Source organism: Gallus gallus, chromosome 3 (assembly GCF_016699485.2).
Source record: "Gallus gallus isolate bGalGal1 chromosome 3, bGalGal1.mat.broiler.GRCg7b, whole genome shotgun sequence".
NCBI lineage: Eukaryota > Metazoa > Chordata > Aves > Galliformes > Phasianidae > Gallus > Gallus gallus.
The window spans coordinates 82788152-82802439 of record NC_052534.1 but is presented as its reverse complement, the minus strand read 5'-3'; the positions used below and the strand labels follow the sequence as shown (position 1 = coordinate 82802439).

Genomic DNA, 14288 nt, shown 5'->3' with positions numbered 1-14288 from the left:
GCATTCCAGAATATTTAAATCAAATTTAGATTCAAGTGTAAGCAGCTCTAAATAGAATATTACAAAGTTCCTGACATCCTAGATTCCACAACTTTGAAGTTCACATCTCTAAGATTCTCTTCATTGCCAGTTTAAGCAAAGCAAGTTAGAGTCCAGATCAGCCATACCAGAAGGTTAAATCACTTCACTTTCTGTGAAGCCATAGTTATACTAACTGAAGTTCTCACCAGTGTTCCCATTTTGTTATTGTAACCAGGAATTTATCAGATCAGGAAAATAAATCCATACTGGTTTAACAACATAATGAAAACAATACAGAAGGGTTGAGCCTTGCTTTTGTGCAACCCAAAGTAGAGTTCTGAAAAAATGGAGATAATGTTGAGCATAATAAAGGATAAAACTTTTAAAGAACCCAACAATTCCCCTTATGTCAATCTGACTTTAAAGTACTTTGAGGCAAAGTACTACCTATCTCCTTTTGTACACACTTCCATCAACTAGAAAATCCAAAATCCTTCAACTAATTGGACGATTACTTTGCAGCAATGGAATTGTATTCAACAGGTTACCTCAGTAGCTGTGATCAGCTTTAAAGGAAAGTGAACTCTAATATTAAAAATGCAGCTTCTCAAAGAAGGGAGCAAGACATAGCTACAGGAGAGTTTTCAACAAATTGATTAAACTAATAAAAGACTGAAATCTAAAGATAGTTAAACTACAAGAACATCAATATTTATCTAGCTAGTCTCTATGCTACCCACAGAAGGGTGAGGAAGCCTGATTGCAATCGCTTAGTAACACTAAATTACATCAAATTGATGCTATTCACACACAACTCCAACTCAAGCCTTATATACTCTAAAGAAGAGGGTGCTGTCTATTAAACTACTGGAAGAATAGAAAATAGAAATTCATGAAGTATTGTTTTTCTGCAATTCTCAATACAGATTTGAGAAAAACTGTTCTGTAACAGCCTGTACAAAAATGTGGTCAGGCCAATAGTACATCAAGCCCAGTACCATCATCCCAATAGCAGAAACAGAAGATATTTAGAGAAGTCATGAAAGCCTGGTGACCTTCTGTAGCTTCATTTCTCAACTCCGTAAACAGACAAGGATACTCATTACGTCTGCAAGTTTTCTATTCAGAATGTCCATTTCAAGCAAGCTAATTACACTGAAGACAAGCCAGCAGCAAGACAGATGCTGTTACATGGTACTGACAAGCAACTACACTTGGACTTAGAGAAGTAGTAAGTATAAATGGACATTGAAGACTAATCTGGTTTTATTAGGTCATTTCCCTCACCCTCCCCTCCCGATCTATGGAAAACCTTCCACTTCCCTCCCTCAGCTAAGAAAAATGGCTAGTTCACATTTTTCTTTGCAGTATTCAACCCAGGTCTTTAGAATTATAAAACAGGAGTTGCTTAGAATCAAAGAATGGTTTGCAGTGGAAGTGACCTTCAAGATCATTCCAACCATCTCACTATAGGCAGGGACACCTCCCACTAGACCAGGTTGCTCAAAGCCCCAGTAAAGCTTGTGTGTAAGTAAAGCTAAAAATACTACTTTGGTGTAACTATTTTTAGACAAACACTCGAGGTAGACAATGAAGCACATCAACATCTCACATCAATAACAAAAAAAACAACCGTGAGCATCTGCTTGATTATACAAACCTCAGTTATCACCAAGCGGCAAAATACCTCTGATACAAGGAGTAGTGCCAGCTCCTCTCCCCTCCATCCACCTGTCATATTAACATCTTTGCATCACCTCCAGTATGCTATACCTTGTGCTGGGTCATCTTAGCTCACTACACTGGCATAAAAGACACAAATATAGCAGTGACATCAAAATGATTTAGAAAACTGACAGACTACTTGAAAGCACAGAAGAGTTTCCATCCTTGGAGATGCTCTGAATTGTGATGGCAACTCACATGAACACAGTGCTACAAAGGGAGGTGTTGAATTAAACTATCTCCAGAGGCCTCTTTCCAACTTCAGTGCTTCCAACAGTCAAAGTGATTTTCAACTAATTTCTAAACTCTGACTAGCAAAGCACAAGCACCCAGCAAATGCCAACACTGGCCCAAGCAGTGAGGTTAAAAAAAGCACGCTGTTGGAAACTGGATCCCTACTGGCATGAATAGCACACTTCAAGTTCACGGCAGCATCTAGCTTTAGGTGATACTTCTTGCACTACATGCTGTTGACTACAAGAATAGAGCTGAGCTAATTCCAGGTGCAGATAAAGGTTCTTGTGCCAACTCAGTCATGAAAGTAAGCAGCCTCATATAGCTACAGTGGCTCATGGTGAGGGTTCTGCAGGGAAACACTGGTAAACACACAGGCACAGACTATGAGCTTCAGGCAGTGCATAAGCCTACCCGACAAGTAGTCACTCAGCTTAGGTGACAATCAACTTCAGCAGCAGCTTTCCATCTCACAGCCATGAGTTTAAATCTTACCTTCTTCAAATAATGCTTCACCAAATAATTAAAGTTCGCAGCCAGCAAATACTAGCCTCAAACACTACTTGTATACTTCTTATCAACTTCAAGGCACAACCTGCACACAAGGTTCAACATCCAGAATTTCTGGTCCATCACAAATTCCCTGCTGGCATGTAGCCCTTAACTTCAGTCTAAATGTTTTCTACAGAAGTTATTGGCTTTCATTTCCAGACAGAATTTGTTACTACAACTTGAAGGTAACTTTATTTACATGCACTAGTACATTGTCAAAAAGCCATGTTACCATAGTAACTTTACAGGGCCATAACATTGAAAAGTTTAAAAGCAGTTTTGCCTCTGGTTTTCCAAAGCACAATCATTTTAAGCAAGACCCTTCATTTATCAGGTAAAGCCTTAGAACAACCTATTCAAAACACCTGAGAGGAAAACACTGAAGAAGGCTTTATATCTCCTAAAATAAAGCTTCTTTAACACAACTTTATCTAATTTAGTGAAAGCAGAAGAACAGTTTTCTTTATATTGCACCACAAAGGAAACTTGAAGATTTGGTAAAGTTCCTATCAGCCCAGGAGAGCAGACTTATCTGATGATCAAATTTTATCATTCACAGTTTTAAAGAGATTAACACTTTTCATCAGTTCAAAGCAGTCACTTCAGGCAAGCAACTAATTGCCTGTTCTTCTACCCACTAAAAGGGCTGTTTATTCCCTGGAAAACCAACCTTCAAAAAAAAAAAATCAGAAGTTCTGCAGAGCAAATGGTCAGCCAAGTGATAAAGATTTCCTTCCACCAACTCCCTGCTACGTGACCTTGTGCCATAACTGTCTGACTTCTTATTTCACGTCTATCCACAACAGTTTTAAACCAGTATTTGTTCTCTGATCTTGTGCAGAGGTTCAACTTCTGCTTCAAAACATTTTTGCTGGGTTGAATCTGAAAATTGAAGCAGTATCACTGCAAAAGGGAACTTGCTGGCTATACAACGCAATGACAAGTCCTGTCACAGAGGAAGCCTAAGCAATCTTCAGCAAGAGTTACGAGTTACTCTCTTCCAGTTTATACTACATCCATACAAAGACAATTAGAGTCAGATTTGGTAGTAATCTTCACGTAAGTTATTGCAATAGTCCCTTCATAATATTTTGACTTATCTACTACTGTTCCTAGTTGCACTCACATACTGCTAGAAGAAACAAGGACTTGCAAAATATACTTGGTAAAAGAAGCCACAATATACTTGAGAAGTTCAGGAACATTTCATGCAGAGTACCCAAAATAACTACAGTCCCCTCAGATCCCTTCAAAACTACAGTAGGTTCAAGAACCATATATGATCAGAAGTCTCTTCCATCACACAAACCATCTGCTCTTCCAGATTGCAGCATATACTTGTACATGGCATAAGACAAATGCTACTGATATGCTTAAAACAGTATTTTGTTATGTACTCCCTTACTTCCACTGAGAATGTGAGTTACAAGCTATTTCAGAAGACCTAGAGAAATGTGTTCCTTCCCAAATATACTCTCATATCTAACAGAAGACTTCTTAAAGCATTTATTAAGCAAGACTGCAGAGACAAATAACTATCAGTTAAAAACAAGCAAACTATCACAAATATCAGGTGTTTATCACAATACTTGTTTGCAGATGGACAATTCAAGCAGTTTAGAAGAGTGCCAATACTGTAAAAGTAACTATTTTGAGAACCCTGGTTCTCAAACACCATCCTTATGAGTGGGGCTTTTTTTTTTTTGTTTGATATCACTCCACAGCATTTGTCATGTACAGCTAGCAAGTTCTGCACAGCATTTAGCATGTCTTCTGCTAAAATTAGACTATGAAAACATACAGCTGTGTTTGACTTCTACCTACTGCTTCCTGGGAGTCCAGATCTTTAAGTTGATGCAGTATCAAAGACTTGCATTAAAAACTTACTTTGGGTAAATTTTCACTCAGTTTTTAAATTTATGAACCACTACACATTAATTACTGCACACTTGAGAAAGTACTGCCCATAAATATGAAATGAAAACCCAAAAGTTTGGCCTATAATGTAAAACATAATCAGATACTGCAGTAGCATTTAGCAGACAGTCCTGAATACACCACAGTTATCAGACACTTAACACATGTAGGTCAAGAGGTCTGTCTCACAGGAAGATGGAGATGTCATCCCTTCACAACTCAGAACGCTTCAGCAAACACTACTGAACACCAGCCTGATTCTAATAAGCAGGCTTTACTTACTACAGGAACAGCAACAGAACAACTCTAAAGTAACTGGGAATTGTTTCAGCCTGACTCCTAGGATACAGAAGAAAGAGCCATTATGTGGTTTCAAATTATAAACCTTTCTGAAAACAGTTTCCCTTCCAAACACAAGCTGACATGCTGTTTTACAGCATCTGCCAACCTCTGATCACTCTTCAATCACTTCAGTACTGGCAGACCCTTTCCACTGCTGCTCGTTTTATGAGAAATAATACACTAGGCAACTACAGCATTGAAGCAATCAGTGAACTGTTTTCCTAAGCTAGGCTTTTAGATTCACTTCAAAATAGAGATATTTCAAAAGCCCAATTCAAAGTTACCTCATTCTTCTTTCTAGCAGTACACAACAACTCTACTTCCATAGAAATAATCAAGCCAAGCAATCTATCAGCTGGGTATGAAAAAGAAGTCTATCAGTTCTGTAACAAAAAAAGCTTCTTTAAATTTAGTGACATATTTCTCTGTAAGTTGCAATTCAGGCAGCAAAACAGTCCTTAATATCCATCAACGGTTAAACCAAAGACTCCAAGTTCTTGCTACAATTAGAGGTGGCAGAGCATGGTCAGTTGGTAGACTTAAGACACTGCCCCTCTGTTTAAATCACAAGCGCAGCAGAGCTATAGGAGGGATAGAAGATCTATATAGCTAGCTAGCAGTGCACTTTCTGAAGGGAGAAGAATACTGGTTTTACATGCATAATACTAGGACTAGGTACAAAAGGAGATTTCTGCCTGGTCACCTCTTTATTTTAAAGCATGTAAAGACCAAGTATTATTAAAAGATATGAGAAAAATGGAATTGTGCCATAAGAGTTGCCTAAGTTTATCCTTCTCAGCTTTCACTTCCCTGTATTACACAGCAGGGGACTCAACCAAACAGACAAGAAAATCATTAGGCTGTGTTTTCATGCAGGAATGATACCATCTTCTGAAAGGTTACTACTTCAAAGTAGTTGTATTTATAAAATTGCAGCAATTCCTCAAATTGAAAGTTACTCAAGAAAAATATTTTAAAACATCTTTAAATCTCTACCACCATCTGGAGGATATACTATGAAATAAAACATTAGTCCTGCAGAACTTCAAGGAGACATGAAAGTAGACCAAAAATCAAAAACTTTAAGGTTCTTCAGGCTTAACCTTGAATATCTGGCTATAATGAGAGACCTTAAACTTCACCATTTAGTGTGATTTTAAATACAAATGAAATAAACCAAGTTCTTTGGTAATGTCAGATGTGAATTACAAGTAACCACCTGCTTAAGTAGGTACTGTGCTTCCTGCATTGCAGTTTAAAAAAGGCAACTCTCCAGAAATCCTGAACTCGAGGATGTTTGGAAATGCCCTAAGAACACTGCACCTTAATATGGATAAAAGCAAAGTGTATTAGAACCTGTAGTCACTATTAATCGAGTAAAACTGAAATTAAAAGATACCAAATCAGGTTTTGAGTCTTAGTAGCACTTCACATAGAAGGCAAAAATAGTTAAGCTTTCTTCATAAAAGCAATTAAAATAACTTGACTTGATTTAATTAGCATACAAGCCAACCTATAAAATTTAAGTTATTGAACAAAAAAGTTTTAAAAGCATCTGTAAACATATCTTTTAGTGAAAAGTTTACCTGCAGCAGATGCTTAGAAGGTAGAAGCAACACAGAGCATGGGAGAACAATGCTAGCTGAAATCCTAATAGAGAGCAAGTAATGGCAGCTACCAAACTACAAAAATCAAATTCTGTATTTATAAAACAATTTAGCTAGCTGTTTGGAAGTGAAAAAGCTCATGTGAACTTTTATAAGCAAGAGTTCATATTTGCATAATTTTCATTTAAGTTTCAGATTGATATATTCTTTAAGTTACTCAGTAATAAAAATAAATTGAAGGTAACCAGTCTGAATCAATTATACTCTTGATTTTAAGTGTATAATTGATTTCAGGCATTTGTGGCCTGAAAAGAGTTCCCCAGTCCTCCAAACCTTTGTTAACCCAAACTATTTTATGGAAATTCATCCATCAGTTTTACAAATCTACACAGACAGTCCAGAGAGGAGTTGAAGACAACTCACATGATTACTTGTGAAACAAATCCTCAGCAATGTAACAGGAGTAGGAAGTATACAGAAAGTGATTCTACTCTTCTACAATAAAGCAGTTTCTTCCACAAAGTTTCTATTCACACAACTCACATAAAGCCACAGGAGTTTCTTTTAACTTTTATTTTTAGGTTTCATTAAGCATGAAACTACTGATTCTAGTCTGTGTGATCATCTCCATCAGGCAATACATATTCTGTCACTTAAGAAGTAGTCTACTATTTGAAATCAACTATTTTCTGATGTAAAAAAAAAAAATACTCAAGATAGCCAATCTACAGCCTTCCAGGTCTTAGAAGACTAAAAACATGTAATTATTCTTCCTTTGAATGTGTATCACTGACCACAGTAGTCATTTTACTCCAGCTGTCATAAGCATTTTTCTGTAAGTCTTAAATATCTTTACTGGTAGCAGAAGCTTTCCCTGAGTACAACTAAAAGCACTGATTTAAAACTCCACTAGTTTGGTTAACATGTACTTTATAAGATTTGAATTCACTTTTTGCTTCAGTATTGCTTAGGATTACCATCTTTGAAGTAGTCTATATACACTAATTTGCAGTAGCTCTTTGTTTTGTATACGGTAGTTTCTGACTCTGAATATGCACAACAGTACCATTTGTTATAGTTGCACTAACAGGACACCCGATGCAAGTTTCACATTGCTGCATATTTTCAGTGCCATAAAAATTATACGAAAGCCAAGACTTTCCCTAAATGGATTCTAAACACGCAAACACAACACATGTAAACAATGGACAAAACAGAAGCCATCAGTCTCTTCCTGGATAGGTCTTAAATACATCTACACTTTTAGAGGGGCTCTCGAATGCAAAATCTTCACTGAAATGGTCTAAATGTAAGGCTACTGTGTAACCACATAGAAATAATACAGTACAACAACTTACAGTTTTAAGTGAAGGCATGAAGCTTTTAAGTGATGGATCCTATTAACTGTAGAGGAAGAACATTAGAAATACTTACTATAGTATCCATAAAGTACAGTGTCTTCAATTTGTCTTGAAACATTAGCATCAGCCCAGTCCTATTAATAAAGAATAAAAGAATTTAACATCAAGTAAAAGAGTATTTTTTAAATGGCCTTTTAACAGAACTGAAAAAAAACCCACACTTATTTCAAATGCCTAAGGAAAAGAAAGCATTAGGCACCCAGTTGCTTGATTTTAATCATTGGAATTTAAGTTGAACTAATTCACTAACAGAAATTTGACTAAGAATGTGCTGCTTTTCAGGGGACAGACACTACAATCATCCCACCTGCCTGACTGAGAATATAGTTATTCTCAGTTCCAGCCCTTTTCTTTCTGCATTGCTAGAATACTACAGCAGACACTGAGAGGGTCACGATTAAATCAGTGACATGCTCCTTATGAAGTTCTTTCCTCTCAATAAAAAGGTTTCACATTACCAAGATTGGGAATTGCTAAAAAACAGGGAAAAGGAGTTATGCAGCACTGTTTACCTTCTACTAGGTCTTAGAATAAGAGCGAGCTTTAAGAGATTCCAAACTGACATTAAAAAAGACCAAGTAAGAAAACCTTTTAGTCCTATCATTGCTCAAGTGGCCCAGCCACTTTACAAAGAGAGCTACCTATTACTGAAGTACAGTAGGACTTCACTGTTAAAAAAAACAGTTCCTCCTCTAACTTCAGAAAAGAATTACTAAGATCAATAACAAAGATGTACAACATTAAAACATCATAATTATTTTCCATTTGGTTGCTTGAAGTTGTGTACCAGACCACAGTAATAGACTAGGAAGCATACATTAGAGCACAGCAAAAGAGAGGTGCCATCTCACATTAAGATAGGTAAAGATATAAAAATTTCCTTCACCACAGCATATAAACATACCCGAGCTTCAACTCTGCACAAGAAAAGTCTGCAATGTAAGCCAACTTATACATATAGCATACCTATTATATCAGCTTCCATTCAGCTGCTGAAGCTCTACTTGAAAGTTTTACACAAGCTAAAGTAAGAATTCTTATTCTCAGCAGAAAGTTATCCATATGCACACCTCATCAGCAATTCAGAAGCAGTAACATCTTCCTCTGAGGCGTCTCAAAAGCTAAGGACAGCAGCCATCCTTGTCAGAAGACACACACTGCTACCTAGTGAGCATCAGAGCTTTGACATCAGTACCAACAGCATGAGTATTTGTCAAACTGAAAGGTATATAAATTTATATTTATAGAGGACTCAGCTGAGGACTAACTTATCAGGAGAGCCTCTAGGTCCAGCCTGTTTTCCCCTCCATCTATTATGGCCCACCTTCACAAGATACATAGCAAATGCATCAGGATCACAACAGATTAAGAAGGTTTCACTATTTCACTATTGCCTTCAGGAGCAGTTTAAGATGAAAACATGACAAATTCCCTTAAGATCTGCTGAATTTACACATTCTACACTGTTCTGCTGTACTTCATACTGTTCCTTATATTTACCAATACATCATATCACCTTTAAAGCATCTGTAAGATGAAGGAATCAAATTTTAAGTATGTGCAATGGATATGATGGCCTAAATTAAGCTACAACTTTTAATTTCTCCTTAAAAAAAGCCATGCTGAAGATCCTAGAAATTTTAAATACAATCAAAAACATTTGAAGTAAACAAATTAGCAAAAGGTTGCCATGCAAAGATAATTTTGAAAATGCTGTTCCAGTTCACCTAAAACAAAAAGCATTTGAGGGAGCTTTTATCACAAAAATTTATCAGTGAAAACATTTGCTTCCCTTACTAGTATGAGTCAGAGGCATCTCCCTTGCTCCCCCAACAGCTGTGATCAGTTAGTGACCGATGTTAATGTATTCAGTTACAACAGTACTACTCAAACCACAACAGCTAACTTCCCCAAACAAAAGGAGAACAAGCTGATCTGACATTTTAGACCTTCTACACATTTTGGTGAGAGAATGGCTTTCAATTTCATTTTGTCCCTCTTAAAGCAGACACTTCCACTTTCACCACTGGACTCTGCAAGAATTTCACAAGTACGCCAGTGAAGACTGCTCCACTCTGGACAAGTATCTCAACAGAGCTTGAAGTGGTGCAACATCACAGGTTTCAGTATGTGATGTTTCATCATAGGCAGATGAAGCTGTCATTCTGCTTAGTAGTCTCGCCCAAAGCTTAGACAACAACAGGAAGACAATACCAAAGGTTGCAATGCGAGTCATAGCATGGCTAGATTCAGAAAAAAAACCAACTTAACATCTAGATCACAGATCTTCTGGTGTGTTACCACAAGAAGTGAGACAGCCACGATTTTGACAGAAGTATCATTAGAAACAAGCACATCTCAGCCGTAAGTGCTACCATGAACATTTTGGACAGTAAATTATTTAACAAGTAATTCCTACTCAGAACAGGAAGTATTATCTCAGCTAACTCCTTCTTAAAATAAAAAGGCTTGGAATTTCTAGATGAGTTTCTCTTCTGTTTGCTTGTATGGTTTCTTTTTTTTTTTCCTTGCTTTTTGTTCATTTGTTTTTAATAGCTACATGATTTTCCCAAGCAGCAAAAAAAAAGTATTTAACAGAATAGTCTGAAAAAGGATCTACCATGAAATAGATGGGACTTCACTAAGGAGATAACTGAATTTTTAACACCTCAGGATGATAAGCAAGGTTTGTGAAGTATTCAATCTAAGCTAACTGAAAGCTCACAGCCTTTAATTTCACTCAGCAGCAAGAACTCTCGCATTTCAAGAATAACAGTTCTCACCATCTCCCCTGTCTTGTGCTGCCTCAGCAATAGAATAAGAAAGCATATCAGTGATAACATCCAAATAGCCCTACTGCTGTAAAAAAGCACACTTTAAATATTTGAGCTGTAAATCACATAACATGAGGTTTTGTGTGCCCAACTGCAATCTCAAGTCTTCAAACTCGGGTGTGGTTCTCTGCTCCTACATGCTTGCTATCAAAACAAACAAGCTTCCAGAACAAATCAGTTCTAACTGTATGTATTTATAGTCTATTGCTCAAGATATAAGACTGCTAAAGAGAACAGCCAAACCCTTCAGGAGTCATTTTTGGTAAATACTACTCAAACTTAGTTTGCAAGATAATTCCCAAGTTTCTCTGACCAGTACTAGAATCAAAAACCTGTTTTCCTGCTTGGCAATACCATGAATACACATAAAATAATTGCTGCTTCCAGAAAAGGTGTTAGGTGTAGGTTTTTGGACTCAATCTCTTTAGGTTCTTTCCAGGTGACTGTTCTGTTTAGTGTATTCCAGCATATATAGGAACAATCACAACTAAATGCATGCACCAGTACTCCCTTGCAAAAGGACTACATGGTTACTGTGCAACACTTCCAGTGCCAAAATTGCTCAGTTATCTTGCTACAAGTGCATAAAAACAACAATTGCAGATCTCATAAAATGTAGTAAGACATACAGTAAGACAACTTCCCCAACAAAAACACTCCCCCTTAAGGTGTTTTCCAGCTTCCACTGGAAAAACTAGCTTAATAAGCTCCACACACAGCTAATCTCATACTCAACATTTCAGGCAGAATAAGACTCACACAAATCCATTATGTTAATGTTTCAGAACCAAAATAAAAGAGTTCTTGCAAAAACAACTGAAATTTGAGCTGCTAATAAGCAAATCAGTTTTTAAATAATGGGGAGTACGAGTCCTATTCTACAGCATTCTATTATAATGTACTAAAAAAGTAATATTTACAAGATGTGTTTGTAAATATTGTAAATATTTGTAAGTATTTGGAAACATGTAGCATTTGGGAAATACTACAAGAAAAAGCATGAAGTAATAGAAGTGAAATCCAGATCAAATAATAAACGGAGGACAGCACTGTATTTGCAGTGCTAGTGCCCAGAAACCACAGCACTAGCACTAGTAGAAGTTTTGTTTACTTGTTATGTCCAAGTGCTTAAAAGAACTATGTTCTTAACACAGGAGAGCTGCTTCTTTCAAAGAAACAATTAACATCTTCAAAAGCACATACCTTAAATGTACCATTTTGATTTTTCATATACGAAACCAAGAAGATGTCCACTGGTAGTAGTGCTGATGAAATGAGAGCAACTGCCAAGGCAAAGATAGCTGTTACAGTAGAAATCACTTCACTTTCTCTTCGACTCTGATACTTGCGCACATAAACCCAGGAGAAAATCAGAATAGCCTAAAAAAACACAGTGAAAGATAGTTATGACTAACATAGCAAGGACATCAGAGAGCAGCTACTAAAGTCAGACCCTATATCAGGACAGGAGGACCACTTCTATGAAAACAAGATGAGGAAGCTGGGCTTGTTCACTCTGAAAAAAGAGAACGCTCCAGGGAGATAACATCGCAGCCTTCCAACATTTCAAGGGAAAATATAAACATAGCATCATAGAATCATCATAAACAACAAGGAAGTTAACTTTTTACATGAATAGACAGTGATGGGACAAAGAGGAATTGTTTCAAATTAAAGGAGGGAAGTTTTTTGTTTTGTTTTTTGCCACTTCGAGGACAGTGAGGCATTGGCACAGCTGCCCAGAGAGCTGTGGGCACCCCATTCCTGTAGGCACTCAAGGCCAGGCTGGGTGAGCCCTGGGCAGCTGAGCTGGTGGGAGGCAGCCCTGCCTACAGCACAGGGTTGGAACTAGCTGATATTTGAGGTTCCTTCCAAATCAAGCCATTCTACACTCCTACAGTTCTAGAATCGGGATGCTCATTCATTTGAGCATCAACAACAGATTCATTGTAACAATTGACTCTTTTTACCTTCACCACCACCAAGTAGTGCCGGTGATACAGGCAGGAGAACAGGACGGCTACATGCCCTCACCTCTGGACTCTTGTTTCGACTTACAGCGTTACGACACCGCCTTTATCAGGAACACCCCGAGACAGCAACAGCTTTGCGAGGCAGAGGCACGGCCGGCAGACAGGCAGCAGGCCAGGGGATGCGAAGCAGGCAGCCGGGCCAAGCCGGGGCTAACGCGGGAGAACGAGGGAAGCCCGCCGGGAAGGGGAGCGAGAGGAAAGTTTAAGAGGGAACTCGGAGGTCTGCTGCTCCCGCAAGGAAGGGGAAAGAGGGAAAACCTGCCCCAAAAGGAGGCGCGAAGGGAAAAAGAAGGGAGAGAGTGAGATGCCGCAGTCTGAGTGGGGCAGCTGTAGGACGAGCCGAAGAAAAACAGACCGAGAGAGCCCAGCTCACCAGTAGCGCGAGGCCGAAGAGGAACCATCCCGTCAACAGCTCAGAAGCGGCCGCCGCCATCTTCACTTCCGTCAGCAGCCGTCAACCCGCCTCCGGGGGCGGGGCCTTTAGAGAGGCGCGGTAACGTCACCATGGGGACCGGCGCGGCCGGGCGGGCGGTAGGCTGATGTTCGGCGGGGCGGAGCAGGGCGAGGTACGGGGTACTTGCGGGGAAGGTATCGAGTAAATTCAGTGTGTGAACCAAAAAAAAAACCAAAACAAAACAAAAACAAAAGAAAAAAAAAAAAACAACCAACACCCTTCAAAGAGTATCATACAGTATCCCGAGTTGGAAGGGGCCCACAGAGATCACTGAGTCCAACTCCTGACCCCACACAGCACCACCCAAAATCAAACCCTATGTCTGAGAGCGCTGTCCAAACGTTCCATGAGCTCCGACAGCTCGCGGCCGTGCCCACTGCCCTGGGCAGCCTGTTCTATGCCAACCCGCACTTTGGTGCAGAACTTTTCTCTGACCCCCAGCTGCCCCTCCCCTGACACAGCTCCATGCTGTTCCCTCAGGCCCTGTTGCTGTCACAGAGAGCAGAGCTCAGCGCTGCCCTTCCACTCCCTGTGAGGAGCTGCAGCTGCCATCAGGCCTCCCCTCAGCTCCTCTGCTGTGGGCTGAGTGCATCCAGGGGCCTCAGCTGCTCCTCATACACCTTCCCTTCTAGACCCTCACCAGCCCTCCTTTGAACACTCAAAGTTTTATGTCCTTCTTACATGGTGGAACCCAAAACTGAACGCAGTGAGTGCTGAGCTGGTGCCAGGAGCAGTTGTGACAGCTTCAAAAGCTGCCTTTTGCCTTTATTCATGTATAGTTTATTGTGAGAACAGTGGGACAGTGGTGCAGTGGCACTCATAAACTGTGTCTAGGGCATCTGATGTGGCACTCTTAGGTGACAGAACCTGGTGGTGCGTGTGTAGAACAGCTTTGCTATAGAGTGGCTGACATTTTTGCTGGGCTCCAGTTTACTGTGAGAAGGGTGTGATGGCACTCGCAACCTATGTGTGGAGTGGTTGGAGCAGGGGTTCAGGTGAACTTGTAGTTTTGCAACAAGGGACCTGTGGCTGGAGGGACCAGAGAGCTGGAAGCTTCCTCCAGAGCAATGCACATGTGCTGCATTTTTGTTTGCTGCCAGGCCAGTGTGGAAGGTACTAACATGACAACATTCATGAATCAGGTAGTA

At 39.3% G+C, this 14288-nt stretch overlaps 1 protein-coding gene across 2 annotated transcripts in view; it reads right to left on the bottom strand.

The window, feature by feature from the left end:
* LMBRD1 (LMBR1 domain containing 1) overlaps window positions 1-13142 on the bottom strand; it is a 66066-nt gene extending 52924 nt beyond the window's left edge. For both annotated transcript variants that reach the window (XM_015284746.4, NM_001006413.2), the window contains exons 1-3: window positions 13060-13142; window positions 11857-12033; window positions 7833-7893 (exon numbers count right to left, since the gene is read on the bottom strand). In XM_015284746.4, the coding sequence (XP_015140232.2) occupies window positions 7833-7893; window positions 11857-12033; window positions 13060-13119 (298 nt within the window). In that variant the 5' untranslated portion in view covers window positions 13120-13142. The remainder of the gene's footprint in view (window positions 1-7832; window positions 7894-11856; window positions 12034-13059) is intronic.
* Between the last annotated feature and the right edge of the window lie 1146 nt (window positions 13143-14288).